The sequence below is a fragment of the Chrysochloris asiatica genome, unplaced genomic scaffold, assembly GCF_000296735.1.
Source record: "Chrysochloris asiatica unplaced genomic scaffold, ChrAsi1.0 scaffold00004, whole genome shotgun sequence".
In the NCBI taxonomy this organism is placed as follows: domain Eukaryota; kingdom Metazoa; phylum Chordata; class Mammalia; order Afrosoricida; family Chrysochloridae; genus Chrysochloris; species Chrysochloris asiatica.
In genome coordinates, this window is record NW_006408522.1 from 21880542 (window position 1) to 21897458 (window position 16917).

The 16917-nt window shown below is 42.1% G+C and overlaps 1 protein-coding gene across 3 annotated transcripts in view; it reads left to right on the forward strand.

Annotated features, from left to right (window-relative positions):
* The first annotated feature begins 4597 nt into the window (after window positions 1-4597).
* Window positions 4598-16917, forward strand: part of DMXL2 (Dmx-like 2) — a 192917-nt gene continuing 180597 nt past the window's right edge. For 2 of the 3 annotated variants that reach the window (XM_006831646.1, XM_006831647.1), the window contains exon 1: window positions 4598-4900. In XM_006831646.1, coding sequence (XP_006831709.1) covers window positions 4814-4900 — 87 coding nt within the window. In that variant the 5' untranslated portion in view covers window positions 4598-4813. The remainder of the gene's footprint in view (window positions 4901-16917) is intronic. The other variant, XM_006831645.1, reaches the window with a different exon arrangement.

Below are 16917 nucleotides of genomic sequence, written 5' to 3' on the forward strand. Positions count from 1 at the left end.
GGACTCTCTAGGACTTTCCCTAGGACTCTTTTTATTATCAGTTTTTACTTTATTTGAAAGGAGCTCTGGTAGCATAGTGGTTACGAATCGGGCTGCAAACCTTAAGGTCAGCAGTTCAAAACTACCAGCCGCTCAGCGGGAGAAAGATGAGGTTTTCTACTCCCGTAAAGATTTACACCCTCGGAAACCCTGCACAGGGTCGCTATGGGTTGGAACCGACTCGATGGCACTTAACAACAACAGCAACTTTATTTAAAGGGTTAAGAGCTAAGTTTAAGTGGGTGGGGAGTGGTAGAGGGCATTCTCTTTAACAAGTGGTGGTGGTGGTTGTGTACTGTGGGGTCAGTTCCAATTCATAGCGACCCTTTGTAGGGTTTCCGAAGCTGTAAATCTTCACGGGAGCAGAAAGCCTCATCTTTCTCTGCTAAATGACTGCTGCCTTGAGGTTAGCAACCCGACTTGTAACCCACAGGGCTCTTTTCTTTAACAAACACTATCTATGAATCCTATGGAGTCCTAGTGTGATGCTGTAGGATAAGCACTTGACTGTTAACTGCAAAATCAGAGGTTCAAACCCACCATTCACTCCTCAGACACCCTATACAGGGTCGCTATGAGTTGGAACTGACTGAAAGGCATTTAGTAACAACTATGAATCAGGCACTAGGGAACAGAGAAAATAAGATACCAATGTGACTTGAAATATTTAAGATTCTAATAGGAGAAACCAACATATAAACCAATACAGTTGATTCTTAACAATGCAGGGATTGGGGCACCAACTCTGTACAGCAGAAAATTCATGTATAACTTTTGACTCCCCCAAAACGTAACCACTAATAGTCTCCTGCTGACCTGCTACTTTATCAATAATATATTTGTATATGTATTATTTACTGAACCCATATAAAAACTGTATTTTCAGTATGAGATAAAAAGGTGTTTTGCAAGATGTATGTGTTTGCATATGCTGGCATAACTGCAGTGGTGGTTTCAAGAATTTGCTTTTTTTTTTTTTTTTTACAATGGCTGTTACACTGGATTCATTTGTTTTGAAGTAGTGGGCAACAGTAGCTGCATTATCAAGCAATTCAACCTTTTCTTGCAATGTCATGAATTTTCTTTTCTCTGTCTTAGGAGCACTTCCAGCATCACTAGTGGCACTTCATATGGGTCCCAGGGAGTTATTCGAGGTTTTAAGAATTGCACTAAACACGATACGTAAGAACAATGAGAGATCACTTTTTACTGTAATACGCAATTTACTGGAGCGATAAACTGCTCCTGCAGAGATGATAAGTATTACACAGCGTTAAAAAGACATCTACATGTAAGTGTACCAATGCAGTTCAAGCCTGTGTTGTTCAAGGATCAGCTGTACTTACATTGCAATGTGATATGTGCTATTCAGAAGACGTTTCACAGAGGAGGAAGGTCTCAAGACGTTTGGGGTAACCATGGAAAGCTTCACTAAGTAAGTGATTCTTGAGCTAAATTATGGCTTGTCTGTCAACAAGGGGTGGAAGGACATGCCAGACTGAGTAAAGAGTGTAAGCAAAGGCAAGAGGCATAAAAGAACACAGTATGCTCTGGAAATAACAAATAGCTCAGTGGGGAGAGAGCCTTGTGGGTGTGAAAGAACAGGATGAGATAAAACAGGAAGATTAGGCAAAAACCAGATTGAAAGAGTCTGTGAGTCAAGCTAAGAAGTTTAGACTTTAACCTACAGGAAGTCTAGAGTTACTGCAGAATTTGAAGCAGAGCAATTTTTCCTTAAAAAACATTCCTCAGGCTGCAGTGTGGTGGATGGATTGGAGATAATAGCAGAGAGCTGTTAAACCAGTTAGGAGGCTTTTAGGGTAATTAAATGAGAGATGATGAGGTCTGGAATGAAAGTAAAGGATAGTGGAGATGATGAGGGGGCATGAATTAGGGCCTTCAGAAAGGGACCCTTAGATATGGGAGCTGAGTCTGAATTGACTCCACAGCAATGTGTTTCATTTTAAATATGGGAGAGAGGGAGTCCTGATGTGGCACTTGACCACAAAGTCGCTTTGAATCATAAGGTTGGTGGTTCAAATTCACCAGCCTATACAGGGTTGCTTAGGGTGGGAACGAAATACTGCACTTAACGACACCACCAACGGGAGAGAAAAGCCAAAAGTTGCTTTGTGGTTTTTAGTCTGGCTGACTTGAGGAACAGTTGTGTCATCAAATGAAAAGGGAAATGCTGTATGTTTCTGAGAATTATCTCTAACCCCTTCTATTTCCCAATGAACATTTTACCAATTTCTGCCAAGTCCTTGTCAATCTTCTCCATCCTCCTAATTATCCTTTACAACTACCAAAGTCATCTTCCTAAAGCAGCTCTATTTATATATTGCTAAGGACTCCAAGGCACACAACAACAACAACAACAACAAGGAGCTCTGGTAGTATGGTGGTTACGAATCAGGTTGCTAACCTCAGGGTCAGCAGTTCGAAACTACTAGCTGTTCCATGGGAGAAAGAGGAGGCTTTCTGCTCCTGTAAAGATTTATAGCCTCGGAAACCCTGTACAGTTTCGCTATGAGTGGGAACTGACTCCACGGTACGTAACAAGTTCAGCTCAGAAATATTTGACTGACTCCCCGTTACCCTCTCCAGACTGCATCAGAAGGAAACCTAAGCTTAAGTAGAGCATTTAAAGATACAAGCTGCCTCTTAGATACCTTTGTTGTTGTTAAATGAGGGTGGCGAGTAGGTTCCTACTCATAGTGACCCTGTATAGCGTTTCCAAGCAGCGGCTGGTGGGTTTGTACCTCTGACTTTGTGATGACCAACCAGTCCGTATACTGCTTGATAACCTTTATTTCCTTTCCCCACCCTATATATTGGGGTTGCGGTGGCTCTGCATGGTAAATACAGATAAGGCCACCAGACTTTCTGCTCCAATAAAGATGTTGTGAAGTGCCATCGAGTCGATTCCGACCCATAGCGACCCTGTATAGGGTTTCCAAGAAGTAGCTGGTGAGCTTGAACCGCCGACTTTGCAGTTCAAACGGCTTTTCAGTCTGGCGCATTAATCTATAGGACTCAGCCTAGAAATCCTCTATAGGATGGTTATGAGTTGGAACCGACTGATGTCATTTAACAACTACAATCCTGTATTTCATCTGCTTCAAAAATCAAGCTAATCTTAGTTCCTTTAACAGATCCTGTCATTTCACACCTCTAAGCCTCAGTTTGGAGTTCTGTTGTGGCTCTGCGGGTTAATGCACTGGACTACAAAGTCGGTTTGACCTGCAAGGTCGGTGGTTCAGTCACCAGCCACTCCTAGGAAACCCTATACAGGGTCACTATGAGTCAGAACTGACTTGATGGCACTTAACAACAACAGGCCTCAGCTCATGTTATTTTCCATTTGAATGCAGCACTTTCTGTCAATCTGTTTCTGCCAAAATTCTACCCAGTGCTATGTCAGCATCTCCACAACGCTTTACCCATTTTCTTAATCAAAATTATTTCTCATCTGTGGTTCATAGACTTTAGTATTTCAATCGTAATACTTTTGGTGTTCTGTCTGGTTTTCTAGATACTTGTGTGTCGGTATTACTTCTACTTCCTTGTCCCAGTGACTTATTGCACAGTATGGGTTCAAAATGTTTTTTGATGAATTAACCTGGGGCCGGGATCTGATTCCTGTCCCGATGATTCAAAGTTTAGCAGACAGTCTGGAAAATCAGGCGATTCTGCTAACCCATTACATCACCCACGGGAGAAACAAAAAAGAGTCTAGAGGAGTCACTCGTCTCTAGGGGGCCCTTTCTCTGTCTAGAACAATCGTGACAAAAGGTGGGAGCAAAATAATTTGCTGTCAGGGGAGTATAGCTTCTCCAAACAGTTGCAAGATGCCTTTACTGTCGTTGTTACAAACCTTATACGCACTGTGCTTTAAGAAGATCTAAGGGTTTTAAGATTTCCTAAGGAGAAATTGCCCAGTGATGGGTGTCCTCCTCCTGAGGTCAGCTGCACTGACCATTACACAGTGTACTCGGGAATGGATAAGACACACAGAAAAAAAGGCTTTTGGTGTGTCCCCGGTGTTGGACTGCAGTGTGGCCCCGAGGGCCGCCGCCCCCTCACAATCCCTCCCTCGCCTCTGTCTTGTCTCCTTCTCGCCCCTGCGGACTCGGCCCTCTTTTCCTCCCCTTCCTCCCCGCCTCCCCGCCTCCCCAGCCGCCTCCACCGCGAACGGTCATATTCCCAGAGGTTCCAAGGGAACTCCCGCACGTCTGCGCGCGCAGTCCCCGGGACGGCGGGTCCTTGTAGCACGCGCAATTGCCTTGGAAACCACTGCGCGCGCACGCGCAAAAGCAGGGTGGGAGGAGGCGGAGAGAAGCAAACAGCAACGGAGGAGGGCTTTATCCTCTCATTTGACCATCGCTCCGGGGGGCTGGGCGCGCGCGCGCGCCGCCGGTCTCCCTCTGGCGGAGCGTCCTTTCCAGCACGCGCCTGGTTAGCGCGCTCCCTGGCCGCCCTCCCCCGCCTCACTCGCACCCTTGCCCTCCTCCCGCATTTGTGCGCCGGTGCAGCAGGCAGCGGGAGCATCCGGGCATTTCCGCAGTCGAGCAGCGACTCGGGCGGTGGCAGCGGTCGAAGAACTCCCATGGCAGGGAGGAGGCGCTGGGGAGGCGAAAGAAGGGCGAGGCGTTAAGCCGGAGCCGCCGCGGGGTGGGTCCCCTGGGAGGCGGAGGGGGAAGCGGCTCTCGCGGCTGGAGAAGGGCCAGGCGCGGGGCTTGTCTCCCTTCTCGCGCCAGCCCACGCTCCGGAGATGCATCTGCATCAGGTCCTCACCGGGGCTGTCAACCCTGGAGACAATTGCTACTCCGTGGGCAGCGTCGGGGATGTTCCCTTCACGGTGAGCGGCGGCCGGGAACCCGAGGGGGCGAGTCCGGGCTTCGGGCGCGGGGGCCGAGACCCCGCCCCGGGCCCACATCTTCTCGGGGGACTGCCAGGGCTTGGTGGGCCCCACTCGCGCCCCATTTGCAGCCTTGAGGTTTGTTTCCTCTCGGGACCTCGAGACTACGTGTCCTGCGACTGCTGTGAGGGAGGTGGGGGGTGGGGGGGAGCCTGTCAGATGGAAAGGATTAGGTAGCAGTCCACCGCGCTGTCGCCCAGGTGTACAGGCTCTGGGGGTGACTGGAATAGAGGCTCCTGGGTCCACGGTGGAGTAAGGTAGTTGCAGTGTCGAAACTCCAGGGCGTCTGTTTCTGCACCTGCTCTCAGAGTGGAGGGGATGAGACTGGTCTTCCCCTCCGAGCTTGGAGGCTTTCTTTCCTGTGCCAGGGCAGCGAGGAGCTGCTGTATTCGGTAGCTTTAAACCTGACCTTCTGTATCTCCTAATACTCCGTCTTATTTCCGACAAGAAGAAAAAAAAGATCCTGTACCCCGGAAAGATTTAGACTGTGGCATGGAGAGAGATCTTATTCATAACGTGATCATAGTTTGGTAACCCTTGTAGGTAATATTTTAACCTGTTTGCAAGGTAGGCTTATTATTACTTTTTTTTTAAACCAAGGCAGTGGCATCTATCGCAGAGTTTTACTTGTTTGTGCTAGTAGAATGTATGTAAATAGCGTTTTGAAACCCCATTAAAATCTACATGAAATAGACATGTTTTTCAACTAGGTTGTACAATCCTTTTTGGGAATGGGATGTTGTTACCATAGCTAATTGAAGCCAAACGTTAGAGCTTCTTTTACCACAGTGCTGTGGGTTGACATAAGTTCTTTTTTTCATTAAATTTATACATAGCTCTTCTTAGAAAGAACTGTGTACAACTAGATCTTTATTAAATGCACAGTGTTATTGATACCCATTGGAAACAGCATGATATGCATTTTGTTGTTGTTGTTAAGTGCCATCGAGTCGGTTCCGACCCATAGCGACCCTGTACAGGGTTTCCGAGGGTGTAAATCTTTACGGGAGTAGAAAGCCTCATCTTTTAGACAAGGAGAAATACTTTGATTTGACATCTCCTTTCCAACTGCATGGTTTGAAAACTGCAGAAATTAAAATGCTCCAGGAAAACTGCAGAATCATGGAGCACAGAATTAATTTGTCTTTTAATGTTTTGTGATGCATTCCGACACGGAATTAATTTGTCTTTAATGTTTTGTGATGCATTAAAAATATCTGTACAAGATTGCTTTATGGCTATTTTAATCTTAAATGTCAACAACTTGGCTTTGTCCCAGTTTAAAATGAACCTTTTAATAAAGTAGGATTTGCCTAATTTATGTTGCTACACCTATTGCTCTTAATGGAGTTATCTGTGTTTTGTTTACATGTGACTTAAGTGATTCACATAGAATTGAACTTGAACTTCATAGATGTCCAGAATAGTTGGGGGATAAATAGGGAGAAGAAATTTTCCTTTTCTCCAGTTGTGTAGGTGAGGGGAAATTCCATAGATTTAAAAAAACAGATTATCTTCATCAAGAAACACATTGTATTGGAACCTTGGGTTCTGGGATAATTTCCTGCCATCGTGGTGGCTGACTGCTTCCATCTAAAGTGCATAGGTGTCTTACTCTGGACCTGCTATACAGAGATGAACAGACGCAGATGCAGTCTGGAAAAGCTAGTGCAAGAATTGATAGTGCTGTACTCCTGTGGTTGTTTGATCGGTTACCCATGTCGAGGTCATTGGTATCATTTTCTATTTCTATCTCATCTAAGTCAGCCTATTTCCAGGTCTAGTGGATTCTCTGCAGTGTCTGTCAGATTTTCCCCTTTTCATGTCCTTCTTGTTAAGTGCCATCGAGTTGGTTCCGACCCATAACGACCCTGTATAAGGTTTCCAAGGAGCAGCTGGTGAGCTTCATGTCCTTAGTTACTACTTTGTTGCAGAATCTTATCTACCTCATTAAAGTATAAAAATCTTCCAAGTGGCTATCCTGGCACTCAGCTCAGATCACTTTAATTCATCCTCCGCCCATCTGCTAGGATCATTTTCTTCTCAGACCATTCTCACCTTATCACTGTTGTTGTTAAGTGCCATCGAGTCGGTTCCGACCCATAGCGACCCTGTACAGGGTTTCCGAGGGTGTAAATCTTTACGGGAGTAGAAAGCCTCATCTTTCTCCCGCAGAGCGGCTGGTAGTTTCGAACCGCTGACCTTAAGGTTCGCAGCCCAATTCGTAACCACTACGCTACCAGAGCTCCTTAGCTCAAGAATATATATAGTTGTATTTAATAACTGTCTCATAAAATTTAAACTTGTTAAGCATCCTCCTGCCATTTAAAATTTTACTTACTCTTCATTTTGGCCTCTGTGCTATACAAATACTGACCTTACTGTAGCCTGCATTTCTCCTTTGGAATAAGAGAATCCTCAGTTTTCATCTTCCCAGTTACAACTCACATTTTACCTGGTTTAGCATGCCTCCCCATGACACTCATTACTTTGACCCTATGACACTTCCAAACTCATATTGCATGTTATCTCATGCCAATAAATTCATTTTGAATACATGGACTAGAAATGACTTTTTGTGCTACATGATAAACCAGTTAGATGTACTTAAGAAAATGAGAGCAAGCAGCGTTCAGGTACTCCAGAATCAACTAACAAGTATTTGAATGCCTTCATTTGCATAGTGCTTTACAATACTTAAACAATACTGGCCGTGTAGTGGGTGTAGTGGGTTAAACATTAGGCTGCTAAGGAACCACCAGTGCTCTGCGGGTGGTTCTGTTGGTTCCTGTAAAGGTTTACAGTTCCAGAAACCCTAGAGAGCAGTTCTGCTCTGTTCTATAGGGTCGCTGTTGAGTCAGAATCAACTCAGTGGCAGTGGGTGTTTTAGGTTTTACTGTGCATAGCGTTTGATCCTTGTAGTAAATAGATTAGACAAAAATAAATAAATAAAATAACCTGATGTTCTGGGTCAGATGACTAGAGAGGAAACCAGGCAGGACTGGAATGGAGGTCATGTGACTTCTGAAGTGATGGGCCTTTCTTTGTAGCGTACTTCCTTCCTAGCAGAGTGCCTGCTTTGCTCTGCCTACATGGGAGAGGTATCTGTGGTTGTGTTTCACGATAACCTGAGGACCTTTTCAAAATAGCAGAGTTTATTTATTTTGGAGTCTATTAATGAAAAACTTTTAAAGACTAGAGTGTTTGAAAAGGATTTTGAATGTCATGATGTCATAAATGCGTGTGTGGTGGTGGGGGTGTGTGATTAGCTGGGCTGTGAGTGACTGGTGAAGGTCACATGACCCAGTCTGTTATGTTGATGTGGTACAGCTTGTAGTGTACAGTTGAAATCATGGTATATGGGTTTAGTGGTAACATGAGAACTATGATGGTTTTCATTTGTTTGTGTTTTGACCGTTAACTTGATAGTGATTTTTAAAATATGGTATATGTCACATTTTAAAATATCGCTTTTTGACCATTCTGTACTTTTTGACTGTTTTCAAGTGTATGGGGCCAGTTAGCATTATTTCAATCTAACAAATTTAGTACATTGATCAAAATTTACAGAAAGTAGTAAGTCATTTTCACTGTTGTTGTTAAGTGCCGTTGAGTTGGTTGTGACTCAAAGGGACCCTGTATAGGATTTCCAAGGAGTGGCTAGAGAGTTTGAACAGCCGCCCTTGTGGTTCAAACCAGCCTTGCTGTCCATTGATGTATCCCACAGTGTCACATTTAGGGAGTTTGTAATATACTGGCAGAAATGTAAAATGGTGCAAATAGTTATAGCATATGGCAGTTGGAAGAGATTACATGTAATTTGTAAGGTAAGAAAAGGTTGCACAGAAGACTGGCATTTGGAAAGAGAGAGAGGTGTCTGGGCTATTTGGATGGTGAGAACAACCCAAGCCAAGCAGAGGAGTGATACAGAGAATAAATTATTGGGTGAGGCATTAAGCTCCTTGGGAAGCCCTTTCCAGGGTCTTATGAGTTGGAAGGACTTGATGGTAATTAATAACAACACAAAGAGCCCTGGTGGTACAATGGTTAAGTGCTAGGCTGCTAACCAAAAGGTTAATGGTTTGAACCCATCTAGCTACTGTTCAGGAGAAAAAGACCTGGCGAACTGTTCCCATAGAGATCACAGCCTAAGAAACCTGTGGGGCACTTCTACTCTACACTCAGTAGAAATGGACTCAACAGCACATAGCAATCTCTTCACAAAAGTTTGTTACTGTATTTTTTTAAAGCACAAAACTTTTTATGGAACAGCATACACCTTTAGAATGCTAAAAATATATTACTATTGTTAATTTGTTTTGGCTTAAAGTACCACCAGCAGATTGGTAAATGAATGAAAAATGAATCATTTGGAAATTAGAAGATAATCTTATCTGACTTCTTTTTCTGGCGTTGAGATCTATTTTAACTCTCCTGTTGTGTGATATGGGGAGCCCTGACAATGCAGTGGTTACAGTGCTCAGTTGCTACCTGAAAGGTTGGCTGTTCAAATCTACCAGCCACTGCAGAAGAAAGATGGAGCAGTGTGCTTCGTAAAGATGATTGCCTTGGAAAACGGGAACGCTATGAGTCAGAATCGACTAGATGGCAATGTGTGTTTATTTATTTATTGTTTTCTACTAATAGTACATTTCAATCCTTCAATATGGCAACACCAAACTTTGAAAATAATCAGCCTATTTATACATCATTTAACAAAGTTAGATGAAAATATAGGTGTGGTAGACTCTGTGGGAATTTAAAAAAACAAACACAAAAAACCCCCCAAGAAGATATAGTTTTGTTTTCAGAGTTGTTGTTGTTAAGTAGTAGGGGAGCCTGGTAATTTAATAGGAGAGCAAATAACTGCACTTAACCACAGCAGGCAAACTGTGGTATTGTTAGATGTTGTTAAGTGCTGTACAGTTGATTCCGACTCATGGCAACCCTGTACAGAGTTTCCAAGGAACAGCTGGTGGGTTTGAACTGCCAACCTTGTGGTTCGCTGTCCAGCACTTGTCCAACAGCACCACACTGATAAATTCCTGTGGGAATTTAGGAGTACGAGATCATTTTTGTCAGGGGAATCAGGGAGGAAGGCAGAAAAATGCTTCTGCTTCAGCTAGCTGTAAATAGGTGTAAAAGCTCCTACACTTATTGATAATCAATGCCAAGAATTTAAACTAGTTTTCTTAGAGAATTTGTCTGTTAGTTAATGGAATGTAGCTTCTTCTCTTACATTTATGTATTTCAAAGTTTGGCAACTTGTGCTTGTTCTCAGCTGCTACTGCTATATATATGAGTATGTTGCTGTTGTTGTTGTTAAGTGCCTTAGAGTCAGTTCCGGCTCATAGCGACCCTGTATAGGGTTTTCAAAGAGTGTCTTGTGGTTTTGAACCGCCAACCTTTTGGTCAGAAGTTCAGTGCTTATCCTGCAGTGCCACACCAGGACTCCTCCCTATGTGAGTATGAGGTTATATAATATGGCCTTATGTCCTTGTGTAGATTGTTAATTAGCCTTCCCGCCTTTGAGACTTCTAGCAGCTGTCCTGAAACTGTTAAAGAGTTCTAAACAATGCCTCCCAGAAATGGGAGATCAGAGATCAACTATCTATAAGACCTTGACTAAAACACTGAAGCTTTTTTTTTTAAAGATTTTTCTTCTGTAAAATGAGGATCTGAGATTAGGTACTATTGAAGTATTTAGACCTTGAAAATGAGAATTGTACAAAGGGGGGTTCAAAAAGTTCATTGAAGAATTCCATTATTTTTTTTAAATTTCATTTTTCCATGAGCTTTCTGAAGCTCCCTCTTATGGGCTTCCTTAGAGATTCCAGGGGGCAAAAGAGAAAATGGATGAGAAACGTAAAGTGGTTGTGTTGTGATAATAGGTGTGGAGTCTTTGTGTTGTGTTGTAATTTCAAATGGACTTAGAAGACTTTTTGGATCGACTTCACAGTCATTGAGTCTAATGGCTCTGGCTCCAAGAACAAACCTTTCAGAACTTTTAAGAAGTAGTAGGTCTCTTTGGGAGTCCTGGTGTGGTACTGTGGGCCAATGCGTCAGATTGCAAAGTCGTTTGAACTGCAAGGTTGGTGGTTCAGGCTTCCCAGCTGCTCCTTGAGAACCCTATACAGGGTCGCTATGGGTCTGAACCGACTCGGCAGCACCTAGCAACAACAGGTCTCTTTTGGATTCAGGAGGACACCCTTGTTTATGATTGCATCCTTTTGTTACCTGAGACATCACAGGTTTTCCTTGGGCAGTTTTCCAGCACCCACCAAGTTTATTTCATTCTCCTTCCCCTTTCATGTTTCTCTTCAGAGGTAAATGCATAGGAGTTCTAGCATACCCCGTCCTCCCCTAATACATTTACTCCTTTACTTTTGTTCTTAGGATTTGGGGTATTTAAAAGATGATGTAAGAAATTATAATCAGGTAATCTGGACTTGGATCTTGGGAACTTTTTAGAACAAATCAGAGTCTCATTATTTCATCATTGAAAGGAACACAAGATGTTGTTTGAGTAGCAACTGTAAAGGCATAGTGGAAAACCAGGTCATGCCTGACCAATTTAATTTCTTCCCATGATAGAAAGCAGAGCAATATTTAAACGGGGAATAATAAGAGAATATTTGCAACTCAGATTCAGTGAGATTTCTCTAGCTTGTGGATCATTTTCAAGAATAAGTTTGGAAGCCAAATATTTTAATAAGAATTTTAGGGCTTTTGATTTTCTTGAATTTGTAGAATATTTTTTGTGTTGTATTTTTGCTCTTCAACCCTAATTCATAATGTAACAGGATAAGACCTGTTATTTGCAACTTATACAGATACTATGACTATATTTTCTTTCTCTTAGAGATATTCATATAACCCTGGAATTTGATTGTTGTTAAGTGCTGTCAAGTCTATTCTGACCCATGGGGACCCTGTATAGGGTATCCGAGGAGCAGCTAGTGAGCTTGAACCGCCAACCTTGCAGTTCAGACAGCTTTGCAGTCTGGCACATTAACCCACAGCGCCACACCAGGACTCCTGATTGTTGTTGTTAAGTACCGTGGAGTCGGTTCCAACTCATAGTGGCCCCCTGCACAGGGTTTCCGAGGCTGCAAGTATTTATGGGAGCAGAAAGCCTCCTGATAGACCTATGTAAAACCAGTGTCACCATTTCATGATTGTTGAAGGCTCCTTTAATGTACTCCTGGTGCCCCTCCAAATCCTAACCACCTAACATATTGTCTTGTATCCTTTAAGAGAGAGCGTGTAGACTCTTCTAAGCACTGTACATGGTAATTTGGTGGGATAATTTGAAGGGCATAAGTAAGTTATCATTGGAGTTTTGTTTCTCTAAGTCCATTTTCCTCACTTCCTTTAAAAATAGAACCCTGTTGAGAGTAGTAGTAACATTTGTGAATCCATACTAAATCATTAGTGATGTTTTCCTCCTTTGCTTTTAGAAGAAATCCAGGAAACCTGAAACCACAGGGCAGTTTGCAAGTGGGACTACCCACTGCCATGGTCAGGTCTGCTTCCTAATGATCCTGTAGGACACAGTAGAAGTGCTCTTTATGGTTTCCAAGGTTATAAAGCTTTGTGAGAGCAGACAGCCTCATCTTCCTTCTGTGGACCATCTGTGGGTTCAAACTGCTGTCCTTACAATTAGCAGCCCAATGTCTAACCCACGACACCACCAGGCTCCTTTGTAAGTGGGCATGTGGTGGTTGTTAAGTGCTGCCAAGTTGGTTCTAACTCATAGTGACCCTGTATAGCGTTTCCCAGGAGCGGTTGGTGAGTTTGAACCACTGACGTTGCAGTTCAAATTGACTTTGCAGTCCAGTGCATTAATCCAAGCGCCATATCAGGACTCCGTAATTGAGCATAGAGGAACACAAAAAAACATAACATTTTGTGTTAGAATCATTTCAAAGGTAAATGTAGCCCAAGAACAAAATGCCAATTGTTTTCTTAAGAGTGGTGACTGGTTTTTCATGTGTTAGCAACTTCTTCAGGTCTTTTCTGGCTTCAGTTGATTATATCTACATGTAAGAGAATCTAAGTAGGAGGTACTCAACATTATTATCATGTACCTCTGGTGTGGCACTGTGGGTTAATGCACAGAACAGACTCAGTGGCACTTAACAACAATAACTCTGCTCATAGCATTTGCTATTATTCCTTTTATATGGATGAATAGTCTGTGTTTCCAGCAAAGGCCAATTCCTTCATTTATTTCAGTGGTTCTCAATTAGGAATAAGGAGCTCTGGTAGTGTAGTGGTTACAAATCAGGCTGCTAACTTCAAGGTCGGCAGTTCAAAACTTTTTCTGCAGGAGAAAGATGAGGCTTTCTGCTCCCATAAATATTTGTAGCCTCGGAAACCCTGTGCAGGTTCACTATAAGTCGGAACCAACTCCACGGTACTTAACAACAACCTCACCTAGGGAGTCTATTGTCCCCATCCCTCCTTCCCAGGAAATTAGGCAGTATTTGGAGACATTTGTTTCTCCATGGAGACATAGAGGAATTCATTTTTGAGAGTTTTGAACTAAGGACTAACAAGCTTTGATTTATGTTTGAAAAGTATCATTCTGGCTACTATGTTGAGAATAAACTGAGAATAGATAGACTGAAGACAGACACGGAAGAGAAACCAAGTAGGAGCCTTTCACCAGAATTCAAAAAATAGATCAAAGTTCAGAAGCAGAGACCGTGAAGAGTGGTCATATTCTTGGGTGCAGTCATGGAGACAAGATTGTCATGATTGGGAGATGGGGTGCGGGGGCAGTTTGGGGTGATGTGAAGTGGCATCTACTGGGGAGAAGTCAGGGATACTGCTAAACATCCTACAATGCACAGCACAGGCCTCCACAATGTGTAGAATTATCTAGTGCAAAATGTCCGTAGTTCCCATTCCCGCTTACCTACTTAAGGACATTTCTCTAGCAGTTTGCTCGCCTGCAAAATTGGGTTTTCTTCCCTACTTAAATACTTTCTTAATTTGACTCTCCTGACTTTCCTCTACTTGTTTTAACTGCTCCTTCTCAGCTTGATTCCAGATGCTTGTATTCAGATGTCTCCTTGACATCTTGTTGAATGTCTGACAGCTATATCAAGGCTATCTTCTTATAACATTCTCCTCATCCAGTGTTTTCTAAATCAGGAAATGGCAACTCCATTTTTATCCCCCTAGGCCACAAAATCTTGGAATCTTTCTTTCTTCTCTTTGAGTTACACCCCATGTCTAATGTTAGCAAATGTGTTTGCTATACCTTCAAAAAGAATATGACCACTCTTCACCGTCTCTGCTGCTGAATCTTGATCTATTTTTTGTATTCTGGTGAAAGGCTCCTACATGGTTTATCTTCCTTCCGTCTATCTATCCTTAGTTTATTCTAAACATAGTAGCCAGAACACATAAATCAAAGCTTGTCAGTCCTTAGTTCAAAACTCTCAAATGAATGCCTTAAAAAAAAAAAAATTAAAAAGATTAGTCATTTTAACTTGTGCAATGGGTAAAGGTTTACCGAGCAGATCAGTTTTGTATTCAATAATTCAGATACATTTTGTTCATCTCATTGATTGCAATATCCTCAATATAAACTCGCGTACCCCACTTTCTCCTTGTGTTTGCTTCCATTCTTTCTTCTTTGCTAACCCTTCTGAACCTTGTACTTGGGTCAGTTCTGTCCTTTTGATTTCAAAGGATTGCTTATTCTAAAATGTGTATACCTCTGTAGTGTTGTTGTTCCCCTTCTAGACCTGTCTATTGTTTGGTTGAAAATTGAGCTGGCCGGGGGGTTGGGGGGGTGTCCATTTCTAGATGTGAAGAGTGAGTAAGGGTCAGTCTTGGGGATTCCACCAATCTCTCTAGTCAGTAAGTCTGTTATTATTATTATTATTTTAATGATTTTGTGTTGTGTTTCACTTTTTTCTTCCACTTTATCCAGGTTCTTCTAATGTAATGCTTTCCCGAGAGATTGGTAGTGGTAACTGGGCATCATTTAGTTCTTCTGGTCTCAAGGTTATGGAGACCGATGTTCAAGTGGTCTGTGAGTCCATTGAACTAATTGTCTCCTTGAATTTTTTATTTTATTCATTCTTCTTTCCTCCAAACAGAGAGAGATCAGTAGTTGAACCCTACATGGCCCCTTGTGAGCTGTTAAGACCCCAGTTGGTTCTCACCAAAACAGAATGTAGAACATTGTCTTGTGGACTATGTTATGCTAATTGACCACGGTGTCACCTGAGACCATGGGCCTCAGCCTCCCTGGGCCCAGCAACTCATTCCTTCAAAGTGTTTAGTTATACCTAAGAAGTTTTCATAACTTGATCTCTTGTATGTTCCACCACCTTTGTAAATCTATTTACAGCAAAATTGCATGCTTAGACCCTCTGTATGGCTTCCTTTTACATGTCAAGTCAAACTCTGAGTGCCTTAGAAGCTCTTCACTACTGTTTCTGTAGTACCTAGAACAGAAATTTATACAAAATAAATGTTCAGTAAACTAAAAAGTAAAAAGAGCACTGCAGTGTAATACACAACATTCTTTAGTAAACAGTGACTACTATTATTAGGCTACTTTTTATAGTGACTCTTGATACAGGTCAGTGATATTAGGCCATATTTAGAAAAAGCAATATTTTAGAATGGAGTCAAGGAGAGCTGATAGAATCTAGCTATGAAGCTCTGCCATTTTGGTTTAATACAGGGATATATATTAATGTATCGAAGTTCAGGAGGCAATTCTCAAATAGTTTTCCTCATTGATGCCTTTTAAAGACCTTAATGCATAACAAATTGAGTATTAACCTGACAAATACTCAGAGTGTAGTATCATTGTATTTTAAGTGTAATATGTTTTAGCAATCAACTGAGATGGGCTTGGGAGTGAAAATTGAGAAGCTTGACAAGTATATGGTGTACGTGAGGTGGTTCCCCACTTGGTGGTAAATTGAATTCTGCCAAGAAGTGCCCTTGGATAGAAGCAAGATTCTCTTTAGAAAGTAATTTTAAGAATGTGCTGATCCATAGACAAATGGGAATTCAAGCATAACTGAGATAATTTTATACTGGAAAATGCTATATGTTGTTGCTGTGTAGTCTTGAGTCAGTTCCAACTCATAGTGACCCTGCACAGGGTGCTGGTGGGTTTGAACTGCCGACCTTACAGTTTTACCAGGCTATCGTTTATTGTACAGTGGAACACCAGGCCTCAGAAAATGTTACATAGGTATTATTATAAACTCAATTTGGCCATTAAAGATAGATTGTAAACAAAAACCATAAAGAACTTGTTTATTTTTGTTTTAAAAGTTATTAATATAATACTGTCTGCATTTGAAAAAAATGAGATTTCAAACACTATTGAAATATAGAAAGTAAAGAAAGAACATAAAAATGAAAATTTCTGCCCCCCAGTAGAATTTTAATTAGTATAATTTCCTGATCATCTTTTTTATTCGCATGTTTGAATGTCTGTGCATACCCTCCAAGGTAAACTAGTTATGAAATGCACACTATTGTACAGGATAACTTGGTGTGTGGTATTATTAGCTATAAACTAGCTCAATAGGGCATCATTTATCAAAATAATGACTTTGGTTATAGAATAATTTAACTGTATTCTTCTTCCTGGGCAGTATTTATTAATGCCTGCTGTAGGTATATGTTGTTGTTGTTGTTAAGTGCCATCGAATCGGTTCCGACCCATAGCGACCCTGTACAAGGTTTCTGAGGCTGTAAATCTTGACAGGAGCAGAAAACCTCATCTTTCTCCCATGGAACAGCTGGTAGTTTCGAATTGATGACCTTAAGGTTTGCAGCCCGATTCGTAACCATTACGCTACCAGAGCTGTATGTATATTGTTGTTGTTATGTGCCGTGGAGTCGGTTCCGACACATAGCGACCCTGCACATGGTTTCCAAGGCTGTAAATCTTTACGGGAGCAGAAAGC